General features: G+C 34.2%; 1 protein-coding gene across 1 annotated transcript in view; it reads left to right on the top strand.

The window, feature by feature from the left end:
* The first annotated feature begins 11,706 nt into the window (after positions 1–11,706).
* The window catches only part of LOC132908867 (lachesin-like), a 92,691-nt gene continuing 87,011 nt past the window's right edge, over positions 11,707–17,386 (top strand). Inside the window, exon 1 of the mRNA XM_060963249.1 lies at positions 11,707–12,442. Coding sequence (XP_060819232.1) covers positions 12,304–12,442 — 139 coding nt within the window. The 5' untranslated portion in view covers positions 11,707–12,303. The remainder of the gene's footprint in view (positions 12,443–17,386) is intronic.

The raw sequence follows: 17,386 nt of genomic DNA on the forward strand, positions 1-17,386 counted from the left end.
AACGATTCAGTAGAATGAATCAGTGGATAAGATTACGATAAAGAACAATAAGACGTCGTTACGAACTTAGCACGTTGAAGCTATGGAAAATTTTCATATTCGATGTTGCCAGTTAGTCTATAACGCTTTATATAACTAAAGTGTAAATAAATTAATTCATAGGATTACTTTTTTATCAAAAGTTTCAAATATTCGTTAATATTTTATAGATGTATGTTCGTACAATTAATTATATGTAGAAAAGTTGCTAGTAACAAAATTTTTGATTAAATAAAGTTAATAACAAATATAATATATGCAATCGATTTATTAGAGAAGTAAGGCTTCCATTGTTAATAGCATAATGTAGGTTACAATATTTCGGTTCTCGAAGAAATATTTCATTAAGTATTATCAACTGCTAAATTTGTAATATTAAATATTAAATTTTATTGATATCGTTACTCTAATATTATGGTGACTCTAATGTTATTAACTTGTAAAAATATACAAGGGGTCCCATTGTATGTGGAAAGTGTAGCAGAGTGGATTTAATATACTAAAATAAGAAGAGATGTTCAGGTAAACATATATTTGATACGACCTTGTTTTTGAGTTACAATTAGTTTATTTCGTGTTGCAACAATCAGAACCGTACCATGTCAATTCGCACTTGAGTCAGTTTCATAGGATTTGTAACGAGGTGACAACAAAAATATAGTAAGAAATTTTAGACACTTTAGTCTCCTTACATCAATATAGAAAATTCGTTAATTACATATTATCATGAGTAACCTAAACTGGTTTTCTCGAGCAAATTCGACAATCTATGATGCGATGTATTTGTGCCTGTATTGAAGCTGCAGGTAGTAACTTGGACCAATTTCTCGGAAGCTAGGTAAGTAATTATTGCAACACAAAAGATACTATTACTCGAAAACAGGTTTATATCGAGCATACATTTAAATTAACGTTTTTTTCTTATTTTAATGTATTATGCAAACCCACTGTTCTGTATATCTATATATATATTTGTAAAAATTATTCTGGGTCTTGCAATTTATTTAGATATAAAAAAAATTTGACAAAAGGCATTCATTTCGAAGCACTGTTGTAACCTGAAGTAATGTAAGTCATTTCGCAGCAAGAGACCAAGACTTTGATTCGAATAGTCACGCAATATTGAAAAATTGCTTATTTCTTACGAGATATTCGATTGTTATATGAAATAATTGATTAATTCGTTTAATGAGAATGAAATTGAAATTAGTATTTCAATGTCGTTGAAAAAAATATGTTACCCTTGCTTTACAGATTATTGTTTAATGATAGATGAATTTAGAAAACGATGATGTTTTTCTAATCACGGTATGCAAATTGAGAAAATAAATGACCGATTCGATTTGCGATGAATCGTAGGGTACGATTGTCTGTATCGATACCGGTCAGGATTCGATTAGGACTTAAGTGGATTATAAACGACGTACTTGCAAATCAGTTCTGCTCGGCAATAATTAACTATCGGCAAGGAGTTCGCTTTAAGCCGTATACCTTGCGCGGCTTCCCTACCGTGATTACCTACGGACGGAAATTGAGAGCTCGTTGCGTTGTCGACGACAATGGACCACTCGACGATCCTGTGTAAACCTCGTTTCGATCCACTGGTTTGCAGTCAGCTGGACATTGCACTCATTATTAATTAAATAATTGGAGAACTTTTTTCACGTGTACTATCCTCTATTTGCATTGTTATCTGTTTCGCTTTCCCGTGTTCGCCGAAATTATCATTTTTGATAACAACGAACACGCACAATATATATTTTTCGATCTGATTTATCTATTTGCTATGTATACCGCAACAAATCGATCTAATTGGATAATAGGTTCGAGTGGATAGTGATTCGAACGTGTTCTGCGTAAATGTTTAACAGAGATAATATAATCGTACATCGATGTCTACTTTGTTTTAAGAACGAATTTATTTTATAGCCAATGTGAAGTTAAAATACGTTATGCGAAAATTGTTAAAGATTCAGTGAATCGCATTATTATTTGAACATCGTATTACGTTGCATGTTGTTACTTTGTGGGGGAAAGTGTATTACGAGCTTAACAAACTCACTCATTTTCAAAGAATTGGAAGGATAATTCGGAATAATAGAAATATGTATATCTGAGTAGAATATTCGCGTACTCTGCAACTTTCTCTATTTCATTGATTTTAAAAGTCTATTGATACGATTCAATATTCGAGAAATTGCATTACTATAACATAAGTAACTTCGTATTTAACTACTATCATTATTGCTATCTAAATATAGCGCAATGTGCAACTCGAAAATTTCTCCCTTATAGTCCTCGTGATTTCTAATTTATCAGCTCTTAGTCTACGATTTAAATTATGGTTGGATACGTAAATTTCAAAATAATCATTATTCGCTTCCTTTTACTTTCGGTAATAGAATTCCTCATTTGAGATTTGCAAATTTTTGATTTCACAATTTAACCGTATCAAAAATACGTGTAACTATTACCAAATCCGTTGGTTACTCTTCATTAATGGTACTTTGCAAACATTCGTATACATATCGACGACACAGTTAACTAAATAATTAATTTTCAAACTAATTTTTTAAATTTGAAATACATTTAAATGGAAGATGATATTTGATATAAATAAATGTCCTATGATAATCCTGGATATAAAGCAAACTTTATTTCCATTCTAAAAGGTCTATGTTAATTTATAATCGAAATAGGTATAAATTATAAATTAAACAGTATTTCAAGTCACGAATCACATTTATTCTTTAATGTTAATGATACTTTACTTATTAATATTCATTATACGTGGAATATTATTCTACTGTTACACTTTAAATGCTTACTATGATACTATTAATACTCATTTATTAAATACTATTACTCTATATAACAGTATCAAACAAATTCCCTCAAAAACAAATCACCTCGCTATCACTTTAAATTTGTTGACGAAAAGCTGCACACATGGATGTGATAAATCCTCTGAAACAGAATTCTATTCATCCGAAGTTAAAACAATCATACTGCGTTAGTAGATTTTGTGAACAGAAATAAGATAAGGCCAGAATGCTCCGTTAAAAGATTATGACTATGCTGCAGATGTTTATGCAAATGTACATTTTCATATAAAATTGATAATATATCGAGATCTGGATAAACATTTATGTTACTTTTACAGGATTTTAACCATACACTATTTATTTTACATATTTTCCATATTATGCATATGTTTGTCATATTCTCTTAAATACGTGTGCAATGGTATACTGCACGTTTTATATTACGCTCAGTATATTTATCTTATGGAATCCGATATTATTTATTAAACTTGTCACAGTCGGTGACATTTTAAGAGGTAAAGTTATTGAGAACTCAAGGGAAATTGAACAATGCTGTTGGAGTTTTAGATATGTCCACACCGTATCATATGATATCGCAAAATAAATATATGTCTAATTGATTTTAATTTCAATTTTAATCTTGAAGATCACTGATTAATTACGACTAATATATAAAAAAGGCAGCTAGTTATAATTTAAGTCATAATTACAGTATCTAATTTCATTGTTATGGCATACTTTCAATATCACACATGTCATATATTTTTGTATGCGTTGGTTTATTTCTAGCTAATTTGTGCATTTTCATATTTTGCATGTTTTATGTGCATATTTCGACGTATTTTAAATCCATAAACACTTGCAGTCGAGTTATAATAAAAATACTAAATACGAAAACACGGATTATTATTACAAGTATTACAAGTATAATAGTCTCCCGTAACATGGTAAATTTCTGACAAATGCTTATTGTCACTAATAAAGGCTGCAAATTAATTAAAAGAGCCACGAAACCAATCAGTTCTACGTAAAATATTAAATTTAGTATCTTGATGACCCTACGCGTAGCATCATCTGACATTTTCATAAGTTGAGCGTAAATATTTTGAACAATTTCAATAACAATAAACATAGGTAGAATAAACGAATAAAAGAAGATATAGCTAGTCACATTTTATACGGCAATGTATTAGTAGCGGATCCATTTTTGTTATTTTTATACCAATATTTCTCTTCACGCATAATATTTTTCTTTTATTCCTACTCATAGAACATATCTATACAGTTGAACCATTAAATTTTAAAATGCCTTGTGTATACGCGTATCGCGTATGCAAGTTTATATTATCTTATTAAAACTGTGCTGTTTACGAATGATGTCTCTTGCGTCGGTATAGTATCCGTATGTATTTCATAGTAAACAAAATTCCTCCACTCATGTGTATTATTTTTCGTTTTAAGATCAAGGAAACAGAAAGAGGAAATTATGTTAAATTTATTGATCTCTGATCTTGTTATTTTCCTATATTAATAGAGTATAAATGTGGACGAAGGATAATCACGTAGATAACATTATCTTACGTGATTATATTGCTTTATTCGGGCTCTCGTTACACAATAAGTGAGTTTAAAAGGGGATGAAAACGCGTTATCCACTTCACGACTAATATAAATAACAATAAATTGTTAATATGCAGTTGTTGTTTTTCGCATGTACAATGAATCGATATCAATACGACAACAAGTATCTTTTATTTCTTTCTTTCTTTATTTATTTATTAATGTTGCGAACGAAATGTAATACAATATACATGATTGTTACAACGTCATACATTTAGTAAAAGTTTATAGTGTATTGATTATAAAAGCAAAGAAAAGGATATACAATTATATTATTAAATAAAAACACATTTTTAAAAATAAAACACGTATAATGAAATAAAAGCAATCAGATTGCATTAGATATTATATTACAAGGATTTTTCTTTCAAACAGTCAATTCAGACAATTTCTGTATGTGTTTTAGTTTGACTAGCATCAGCTGTATATCTGAAGATGTCCGATTTGCTACAGTTACATAATATGAGGTGCCTATTCGTTAGTTTCGTGTGACCAATTCCAAGTCTAATCACGACCACTTGATCTGTTCTATTTAATTTACTGTCCCAAATTTTATACTTAAGGATACGAATTAGTTCATGTATATCTAGAGTATTCAACCAAATACCTCCTTTTGTTATACCTTTATCGCATCGTATCTCGCGTTATGCAAAACTATTCATCGTCGATTCAATTCAATTAGTTTCTTGTTAGCCGTTGCACATCGGTAGACAACCGAACAATACACAAACGGCATGCAATTACTTTGCAATCAGCACACGAGTGTTTTCGACTGCTGTTGAGAGGAGCGAAGGAGCGTCAATGGTCTCCTTTTATAGATTAACGAACGCACCTCTGTTTAAGATACGTACATATAAGAACACGAAGATGTGGGAGCTGTTGCTGCTCCTTTATTGTGTTATTAAAGAAACGACAGTCTTAACAGATTTAATATGACATCCCTCGTCTCCTGCCTTGCTTTTAAAGCAGAAGGCGCGTGATGTTTGTATTGGCTACATGCATATAGTGCAGCGTCATATGGAATGAGAGAGACGTTCCAAGCTTTGGAGCTTAAGTTAGATAAGACTGATTTAAGGTCATACAAAATCTAGCTAATGCATTCATGGTTGTTGTACGCAATTCGCATGTTTATATCCTCCGTGCTATGAGATAAACCATACTTTCCCTCATTTGAAAATATGTCTTAAATAGTATGACATATAACAGGTCGATTTCGTTGGAAATAAGGAAATATATATTTAACCAATGAAATTTTATAATAAACTATGAATAATTTCGAGTGACTCTTTATATGATCGTCTCGTAACATTTGATTCTGTGAACGAAAAACATTGGTGCGCGTTTGAAAGATAGCGAAACCATAGATTACAAGTGCAAACGTTCATCCTTAAAGATTCGTAATTTGTTCTTTTAACTACTTTGTCTTGGATATCTGTTGGTTTGCTTGTGTTACGTTTCAATCTGAATAAAGCAATTCTTTGTTTGCAATAAAAAAATGTTGCCCGTTTGCAAAATCGAATAATCATTGACAATTATGTTGGTAATTTCATCATATATAATTCGTACTATACATATACGTACATATATAGGTAAATACCAATAGACAGAAATTATTGAACGAATATATCGTTTCATAAGGAATAAAATCTCTATAATATTATTAACCTTACTATCTTTGCAGAGAAATAAGTCCTGATCGATGGTATTACATTTTCCAGATGTTCGTGTCATTTCAGCAGTATAAATTCGTGTGATATTGATCGAATGAAAATGAGTTCTATAACATTGAACAGTACTGTCGTCGTATGTAATTTGTATTTCATTTGGATGCATTTTTAAACGCTTCCGTTGGTGTGCGTACCAACACGAAGGATAAAGTGTAGAAAAATTGGAAAACAGAGAATGAAGGGAGAAAGTGCTTAACAGGGTAAACACGGTAATAACCAGCGCACTAACCATCCAATCGAACAAAGCATCGTTAACGAAACTCGTTAACAGCGTGGGCATCGAATATTGACGCGAGCATTAAGTGCATGGGAAACAATTAGAAATTAAACACTTTTGCCTTGACTCGCAAGTGGCAAGGTTAATTGGCCTGTTTCCTTGCCGCATGTGACGGCAGTAATTAATTACTTTCACACGATCCCGTTACCGTCGTCTGTTAATTATAATACACGCTATATCGTATGAATACGCAATCAGCTTTGCAATTGATCGGAATACAAAACATACATATCGAGAAGTGTTAACTGTTACTCGAAGGAAATTGAATCGTGAAACGTTTTACAATTTCGTTACGGTTATGGATTAACGAGGATGTAAGAGCGCGACACTTTCTCTTTTACATTTTTATCCTCTTCAGTCGGTTATTCTACACGCTTGTGTCGCGTAACACGAAAACGACCTTCCGTGCACTTTAACTTCTCAACATTCTCCTTTCGCTCTTTTCCTCTCTTTGTCCTTTCCGTACTTTTTCCTTTGCGTTATAAGGCGGCTACCTTTTCATTCGCCTAACAGCGCTTGCTAGCTGCTATGAGATAAGGAACGGCCTATATAAAATACGAAAATTTCAATTATCAAAAATAAGAGATACAAATTGATAAGAAACACGATAGTATTACGTGCGCGTATAGAAGCACAAAATATCGCTCGTGATTAAAAAATAAGAAAAGAACGAATCCCCCGAATGATACGTAGTTTAATCAAAGATCGTACTAGGACGTACAGATCTTGCGCTTTAATATACATACTGCTTGTTACATCGAGATAGACGATGTTAGGGAAAATTAATTAAGTTAAAGCAAGTAAGAGTACCGTGAATATTGAGCTAAATACTGTGAAAGTGAATACTGAAGTTGAATTAGTGGCATCGTAGTGTAAACACGCTAGTAATAAGTTCCATTATTACAATCGATACAGTCAACGTAGTATGTACGTATAAACGTATAGAAACAATTTGTACAGCGATTATGATACAGAATGTGAGCGCGTTACAAATAAAGTGAGTTCGAAAACTAATGGAATTTGAATCCTTTTTTTCCAAGATTTATTATAGTGCATTATAGTTCCATTGAGACTTCTGATCTTCACGATGAGTAGGATACGATGCAATAAGAAATTCCACCATGAATTTCAAAATTAAAATTAATTTCGAGGCTGCTTTTTTTGCAGATCATCACTGATCCACAGGTGTAAAAGTTATATTCGAATACCTGTAACTTAACGTATAATCCGAGCAATCAAATAACGAAAACAGTTAATTAAAAATACACGTACATGGTTATTATACGAGATTCCTATGGTTAAATAATTTTGTTTTAAACATTTTATAGGAACGATCAATCCTTGGATGTATACATATGTATATTACACGGAGAAAATATAAAATCACAGCATTCTGCAGCTACAGTAGCAAAATATGTACGGCATTAAAATAAATACCTTCGAGCATTCTTCAGAGTTTCAAAATTTGCATTCGAGACTGGATTCGATCGTAGGATGTTGGAAATAAATTGCCCGAAGCAGTTATATTAACAATTATATTATATTAAGCAAATACTCGTGCTGCACGCGTACATGCGTAATACATAATTAAAATTGTTTACGTAACTGGCACAAATTAAAGTTCTTTCTTGCTTGCAATTAAAAGGAGGATAATTGAAGAAGAAGGATGAATGGTTCAAAGAAGACTCTCTCAGAATCGTTCTTTTCATAAATGGAGCAGTAGATACGTAATTTTTACATAGAATAAACTCACTCGTCGTATAGCGTAAAAAGATATATTAGCGTAAAATAGCAAAATTTTGACCATAGAGAGGAATGACTTATACGAGACATTTGAAATAAATATCACTGTATAAATATTGTAAATATTTCCCGTTATCGAGACCGCTTGATCTCTTCTTTGAGGGATTATGGTAAGCGGATAAAGACAATATATTTATGCATATTCGACATTTAATTTTATAGAAAATTCAAAGATATGGATCAGAGTATATTGCGCAACAGTAAATAAATATTACTATAGGTGTGATAAAAATTATGAGAAAATGACGTGTGAACTGATTCAAATACCACGAAGAAGCATTTGGATGTTGCCTTACTTCATTATATTATTCTAGCGTATTTCTTTTTTTTTAAAGTGGAATTACAAGCAGATTTAATCTATATAAAGTAACATGCACGCGACTCTAGTTAAAAATATTGCGCAATTATATAATGCACATGTAGGCGTTATATTTACAAAGAATTTTCAAAGTCTTTCTCTTTTAAACCACTTTTTCTAATATTTCAGAACATAGAAATATAACTTAATTCCTGTCGAATCTTTATAACGTGAAATGTATTTTCATGATAAATAATTCATAAACATATGTATCCTGTAATTGTAACGATCTATCTGCCTAAGATAATTAAGATTGACAAGAATGATTAAAAAACACGCACTTAATTGCATCTTTCAGATGCACCGATGCACAAAAATGCATAAAATGAATTCTAGGACCTACTTCACTCTATACTGTTTTGTTTTGCCTTATGGCATTTTTTGCTATTTCTAACCATTTTAAAGAAACAGCTTGCCCAGTTGCGCGAAACGCTTGGTACATAAAAACATGACTTTCAACTTAGCACGGATAGAAGTAGTCATAACAAAAGAAATAAAAAAAAACATAACTAGTTTTAGTTATTTAATCCGGGTAATCGCTTACAAAAGTCCATTATAACTAAACCGCAGATTTTTATGCATCCATGGGATGTCTGAGAATATAAAAATACACAGCATCTACATGAAATGCAAAAATATGTAAAATATTCAAAGTGTAACGTCTATTATGACGCTAAACAGGTAAAAATAAATTTCAGCGTAATTATAACGTAGTGGGTTTTTTAAAACTTTTCAATAACATTTCGTCGTCACTCTGATATAAGGAGAATAGTTGTCCGTTTTAAAAACGTTTCTTAAATCTTAATTGAAATGTTACCTCAATTCGTTTACATAATCCAGTCAACTTTACCTACATCGGTAGGTAATGCATTTTCAGTTGGAAGAAGCAAATAATAGAAGTAAAAGAAGAAAGAGATAAATAAAGCAAAAGGATGGGGGGTTGAAAACTTTAAAATCTTCTTAAAAACGTATTTTTAATCCGTAAGCAAAGACGACTATGGTAAAACGAAAAATTACAAAATCCAAGATCAGAAATTAATTTCATCAACGTCTAAACGCAGTTATAACGATATAATTGTTTGTAATACTTTAATGTACACTTAGTAATGGTAATTTTTGCGCCAGAAATTAAAATGCTTCAGGAACAGATGAAAATTGATTGCTTAAAACTAAATTAATAAAAATTAAAAAATACTAAAAATTAACAAATACATTATAGAAGATGCAATCAGGTATGAAATATTACCGATACATTCAAAAATTAGGAGATTCTGCGTTTTTAAGTTTTATCCATTTTGGAAAAATTCCAAATAATTGATAAGATTATTTTATAGACGTAGTATCGATATTTAGTAAAAAAAAAAAATTTATATTTATAGGGAACAATAGAAATATTTTAAAGTCTGACAAATAATGGGATAAATAATGAAAAAATGGTAGAATAAAATTTCGCTGTCTTTTTAAAGAATTTTAATCGTTATTTGCAATACAAATCGAAAACATTTGACTTCTTGACTCGACTAACAATAGTACAGATCGCACGTCGTAATTTTGGAGCAATCACTTCCGTGATTCTAAATTCCGTCTCTCGTATTCTCATAACGTCAGCTCAGACTGCTTCGACCTACCTTCTACATCGCCTTCTTCGCGTAGTTCCTCGGTAGTAGGTCGTGATCTTCTTAGATGCGTGGAATTGTCGCAACGAAACTCGTTATCTCGTGTCTAGAAACAGAACAAGCCTTCTAACCGCTATGCCAGAGAATAGAAGGCGACAGGTGTTCGTCAACTACATTTAAAATCATATCTAAATAAAAATCAAACATTTGTTTATACGGGATTGCGTGTATTTTGCGTGTCGTTATTGCATATTGCTGAATTTTCATTCCAATTCACTTTGTATCTTGAACGTTATTTTCTTCAAACTTTTCAATCTTTTGAATTATTCTGTGTATGTACTTTCTCTTTCAAATATTTTATCTCGCGTTACATTTTAAAGTAACAACATATTTCCAACTGAAACGTGACAAAAATAAAATGCAACAAATCTTCTGGAAAATTGACGATTTTACGGTTAGATAAATTGTGACGTACATCCTTTGATTATAGGTATCCGTAATATATGCCAAATCGATGATTCGGTAACAAAACGACAATTAAAAAACACGCAAAAATCCCGAACCTCGTAGTAATTTGATTTTCAAATTGGTAACGGAACAATATCCTCGTCGACCGTTTGATATCGGGAACCGCTAAGTAGTTCAATTATTATTCGTCATGTTCCTGGTTAGACCTAAAATTCCAACCCTCTGTCGGAATTAAACAGCATTATAGGCTCGCGACGTCACCGATTACGGACCCATGGAAGTTGCTCCGGCGAAACTCGTTATACCTGATACCGGCGTCATCTAGATTCAGGTAAGAAGGATGCGACGAACCGGTCGACCAAGCAGCTGAAACGAAGAAAGAAACAGAAACTTGAATGGCATGTGTTCGAGAAGAAACGAAGAGCAGGGAACGGTTCCCAGCCGTGGAACTTCTGAAGAAGGAGAAAGCTGAAAACCCGGCAAGGGCGAAAAGCAGAAATATCCACGGTTAGAGACGGAAACGGGGAAAACGAAGGAACGAAGAAACCAAGAAAGAGAAGTCGGTGTAGCGGGGGATAGGAAAGCCCGGAAAAAGCGACAAGGAGAGATGGACTGATAGAGAAAAGGAAGCGCGCAAACGGGGTTGAGGGGCAAGAGAGTGGTAACGGGAGTTGAGAGGTGGAGGAGGAGAGATTTGTGAAGGTACGAGAAAGCAGCAGAGGTAGCAGCAGTGGCAGCAGCAGTGCCCGGGCATCAGGGCACAGTTTGGTCGGCGCAGGCGCTAGCCGGTAGACGGTTCCTGGTGCGGGCTGCAGGCGGCAGAGAGTAGGGAAGCGAGGGGGTGTATGTCAGAGGGTGCCCGTAGGAAGTTTATCGGCGGCGAGTGGCGGTGGGTGGAAGTGGTGCCTTCGGAGGAGGGGTTGTAGGTGGACGGTGGAGGTGGAGGTGGAGGTGGAGGCAGGAGCATACTCCGTACACCGAGGATTTCCAGGTAGCAGACAGTCTACGGCCCGGGACAGAGGGACCAGGACCAGCCTCGAGAAGGAGAGCTTGTCGTGGACCCTCTTCCTTATCGATATACGACGAGTAAGCGTATCGTTCAGTGTCAGTGTTAACTTTGAATATTTACAAGCTTCACGGTTAACGTCTGTGCAAGAATAATTTATTCGATGACAATTCAATGCGTCTCCATTTATTCTTGAAACATTACCCTCAGTGCTTGCGTTTCTAGACAAATACTATTAGTGTGATTATTAACGTTGCGATCCGTGGATCTACGAACATATTACTGGACCCGTGGCCGAGAGAAAAACAAACCGTGAAGAAGAAAGAACGCGGAGATGAGCGGAGTCGTTCGGCCGGGAACAGCTCGGAGCACGTGCCTCGCACGCAGAAGGCGCTCCGAGCGGCACCAGGTGCGCTAATCGAGGACCGATTTGCGAAACAAAGTGATACGATTAATAGAACGGTTGCATCACAATACGTCTTTGTATTCTCCTATATCTGAGGTTTAGCAGCGTTTCACTGACACGATCTACGATTTTCATCGAGAAAGAACCGGCAAGCAGGAATGCTAGCAGCTCGTGCCGTTAAAGCTTCGAGGACGATCTCGATGATCGCTTCGTTAACGTCTCTTTTGACGTTTATCGGAATCGACGGCATGGGACACGTCAATGGACACAATGTTGATCGTTCTGGCTTTCATCAAGGTAAAAATATTTGCCAACTATTCTTTTCTTTGTCTCGCCGGTGTCACGTATCATGTGTACAGGAACATTACATAATTTTCCCTTTCTTTCCAATCTTTACGCGTTAACCCTTTCTCTGTTATTGTTCTTTGTTGGAGAAAGAAAGTACGATCGGACGAACACAGTAAATGGTTTATCGACAAGAAATCGATTATTGCCCCGTTTGCCACGTACGTTGCTCGCTGCGGATTAATCGATATAGATCGATAATCGTAATGAAACGTTGGTAGTAACGAACGTCGTCGAACTTTCAATTAATCGTTAATCATTCGCGAAACATCGATTTATATGCTATGTGACTCCTCGATGACACGTATAATGTTTCGATAATGTGACGATGAAACTTTGAAACAACGCATAAGTCGATGAGCATGTAAATTTGTGTAATAAAACAAGACATGACAAGGCACAAGAATAAGCACTAAATAGAAATTAACGGCTCAGATATGTCTTCGTGGCTAAAAGCGGCTATTTATATATAGTACGAAAGTAATATATATATATATACCTTAGATCTTCATGACAAAATCAACTAACCCGAATACTTTACACGCAAATGTCAGCAACATTTAATCGTAGACGAACAAGCGAATCACGCAATGTGCTTTTCAAAGTAGCAGATCGTCAACTTTTTATATACAATAGAGAGACTAGTTTAGTAGGAATAGAGCAGTTTCGTTTGCAACAGGAAGTCAACCTACCTACCATATGATTTGTGAATGAGAACGCGCATGGAATGCATACAGTAACGCGTATTGACAGGTGAAAAGCGCGAAAATGAATTTTTGACAGGCCATCGGTAAATGTCTATCGCTACTCAACTAGTTCGACAGTTTTTCGATGGCTTCGTAAGAGAAACCGCGCCAAAAATCCCTATTTATACTTGCATACCTCATGACAAGTACCTTCGATCGACAGGATATCGGCAATTGTTGTTCTACAGGCATTTCATCAACCTAAACGTTCGTTTAACTATCTGCTACTTTTACACATTAGACAAGTATTAGAATCGGAAATCTCGTGTTCCCTATGTATGACATTGGTAGAAATAATGAAAAAGCAAGAAGAAAGTAAGCGAGATATTATTGATATATTGAATCTTTGCCAACACCGAAGAAAATATTATAAAAAGGATCAAGTTTATCTAAGGAAAATCATGATTTCGATATAACGCGTGCAGCGTAGACGAGAAGGAAGTAAGAGAGAAGTGGGGAAAATTTCGTCAGATAGAAAAACACGAAGATCGTGGTTAATTAAGAGCAAACTGAAGTAAGAGGGAAGAAAGGGTAGAAAATTACGAACGGCAAGTGTCGTAATCCACAGTACGTAAAGTGTTCAGCTTAACGAACGATCCAAACTTTCGCTTCTAACACGTAAGGTCAACTTACGCCAAAAAAGATCCAAAATGTACTGCCTGGAGGCGATCGTTCAACCCTTCACCGTTTCGAGCCCACGGGCAAAAAGTCATTTCACAGCCGCTACACTTTTTACCACAGAAACAAGACGTGCCATGTGCCACTGCTTACCGTATTTCCTCAAGTTTTAGCGTCTCCCTTTCCCTCCCTCTTTCTTTTTCCTTTCTTTCTGTATCATTCCATTCTCGCCCTCTTATCCGTTTTGTTTTAAACGTATCCGTTTTGTTTTAAATGTATCCGGTAAGCAACATTCGTTGCATTCTGCCTACGATATGCATTGATATTTTCCAAACAACGTGAAGAGTAACCACGAGTGATTGTTATAACAGTTAACTAAAAATGCTTTCGCTTATAATTAAATTTGTACATTTTATTGAAATCCTTCACGAGATTATCGACCCCACAGAACACACGTTGGGCCTGACGAGTATATGCTGTATGTTTTATGTTATAAAATACACATTTTCTTTAACTACACTTTTTTACTAAAATACTTTGAACTGTTAACATTAAGTAATAAAAAATAAATCTTTCAATCTGGATGATTACTGATAGAATAATAATTAAATTGAGGAGGAGGGGGTAATAAGCCTGACAGACCTGGCGTGCGCACTGATGTGACTTTTGTTCACGTGTGCACTTTAGGATTAATCAATAAACAATAACCGAAGATAGAGATACTAAAGGAGAACGTTATGAATAATTTTCTTTCGAATGAGTGATATTACAGTATATTTATGATTATATATATATATAAATATAATTATATATAATGTTTCGCAAAAGTATAGATATCTTTTTCGTACTCATTCGCATACTTACACATTTCACACGTTTAGCATGCACGCGTGCGGAGATGCAGATAATAGAAGTTGGCTTGTCAGGTTGTCAAGAAAACTTTTGTAGAAAATTAAGCTTTATCGTTGCGAAGACGAGTTAAAGTTCTATAACAAAGTTCTTAGTGACAGTTCAAATTCCCACTAGAAAGATGTGATTGACCATATCTTCTATTTATTCGATTTCTGAACTTCATAACCTCACGAGACTTATGTTTGTTTATTTCTCATTCTTTATCTATTTTTCCAATCGGAGAGCTAGATAGGTACAGGTAGATACGTGCATAGTACATATAAGTTGGAACAGATAACTTGAGAATGTTGCCGCTTGAAACGGATGCGGAAAGAGGAATAGCTATAATTATACATCCAAGAAAATTGCGTCGCTTAATCGCTTTGGAACGAGCATTCTTAATATTTCTCCCTAATACTTTTTCCTAATTACAATTATTTCACATTTGCATAATTCTCCTTATATATACTGTATATTCCGATTTGTCTGATACATGTTTACCATTACTGCACATTAACATATGAAATAAATAGCTACTATGTAAAAAGATATTAAAAAAATTCATTCAATCATCATATCACGTCATGACTATTGCGTAGAGGAAAAGTAGACCTTCTTTATTATATTAATTATACTTTTATACAAAATGAGAAAAGAATGATTGAGCAGATACTTACCGATGTAATATAACAATCAGGCAACGTGGATAAGCTTACGAAGCTCGTCTCCTCCTATTTTGTTACATTAGAATCTATTTTTCTATACGAAAAATCGGAAATAGTGATTTAATTATATCAAATCATCGGTAACACCAATTATACCAAACAATTTATAAAACATTCTTGATAAACAAGCTTTCGAATCACGCATAAACCTAAAACGCACCTGATACAGTCGTTGTACACACAGACAAGCCTCTTTTCATTCACCTTTCGCACAGTTCTGTCCACATGCACGCGGTATGCATTTTTTCTCTAGTCGCCTTGCCATAGGGTAACTTTCCGCCGTGTTTTTGCACATGTACGTAGTTTGCATATGGGAACAAGTTGTATCGTAAGACGGCGCGCGGTTTACCTTGCTACGTTGCAGAGGCTACTTAGAGCAGCGGCAAGTGTCTATAGGGAAAAGAGCGAAGGGAGAGAGTTTAGAAAATAGAAAAGGCGAGAACACACGAAACACAACTACAGGAAATCGCATGCAATGCGACCTACTTCGTGAAACGGTCGGAATTCGGGATTCGTTATTAAGAAAACTTCGGTGCCGACCGATAGCATGAATTTTCCAAATCTTACGAGTAAACTCCTAAATTGTCAAATTTACTTCTGTCGCAAGATTAGATACTTGGTACGAAGCTGTGTTTTTCTTTTACGGTACAAATCGGGTGTTTTGGACATGTACGCGTAAGAGCTGAAAATTTGAACGCAGAAAAATTTAACGTGCCAAAGTCTTAAATGCCTTCGATGTACAGTGGTTTCTGATATTTCGTTAATACCGTAACGAGATATAGTTATCGCGATTACAATAGTACAATTTGAAAATGTATATGTAGAAATTACGACATGATTAAAATTAAAACATTCATCGCAAACATACACGTGCAGAAAAATTACTATACAGCATAAAGAATAATATGAAGCATACAATTAATGCCTCATATTAAGTATGTCACTAAATATCGTGGCTCGTTAATATAACGAACAATTGACTGTTCAAATATTTCGATGATTTTCGCCAAGTGTGTGCTTCGAACAAATATTTTGCAACTTCAATGTGTATGCATTTGTAGATTCTTTTCAAGTTTTACGAATATAGTCACAATAATCGCGTCTCATTACTAGTATAATGGTACTGGTGCTAATGGAATTTCAAAATGTTTTGTCTCATGTGTATACGTAAAAGTTTTCTAATACGAATATCTTTGTGTACCACTGTATGTTGCAAGTATAATTTACCGTAATATAGGTTTCTTCTTTTCGTAGTATGTATGTAAATCCTTTTCTTTACTTATTCTTTCCACAACTTCGTTTTTTAAATATAAATTACGTGCTTTAGTTTTTTAGAAATTTCCGAAATTTCGTTGTTTATTGTTTTATTAAGTTGGAACGTTTTCTTTTACAATACCGAATCGGTTAGTGAATTGAGGCTGACTACTTAATGAGAAGCTTGATGAAGAAATTTAATATCGCTCGGTATTACGGTTCGCCTACATACAAGGAACCTTGTCCAGGGAATTGCATGTTAAAGATAACGCGCATTCTGTACACTTCGATAGAAACCAGGTTCACTTTATTAATTCCGTCGAGGTAATTTCATTGAACTTTGTGACGAACATACTTTTAAATCCTATTGTCAACGCAATAAGAAACGAATTACTGTAATATTTTCTATATCGCGGCAATATGAAATAATTGAAATAATAAGATGTTGCAGTTTTTAATATGGTAGATTCAAGCCAGAGATGCAATATGTCGATACAATTTAATTGAAATTTGTTTATATTTAATTTAAAATTATTTTACTATTACCAGCTTCAAATGTTCATAATGTATTTGGCAACTCTTCTATCGCTTTATATTTATAAATATATTTCCATGCCTACTTTTTAAACGCGCTATGCTTTTTATATTTCTTCGTTCTCCTT

Source organism: Bombus pascuorum, chromosome 7, assembly GCF_905332965.1.
Source record: "Bombus pascuorum chromosome 7, iyBomPasc1.1, whole genome shotgun sequence".
NCBI lineage: Eukaryota > Metazoa > Arthropoda > Insecta > Hymenoptera > Apidae > Bombus > Bombus pascuorum.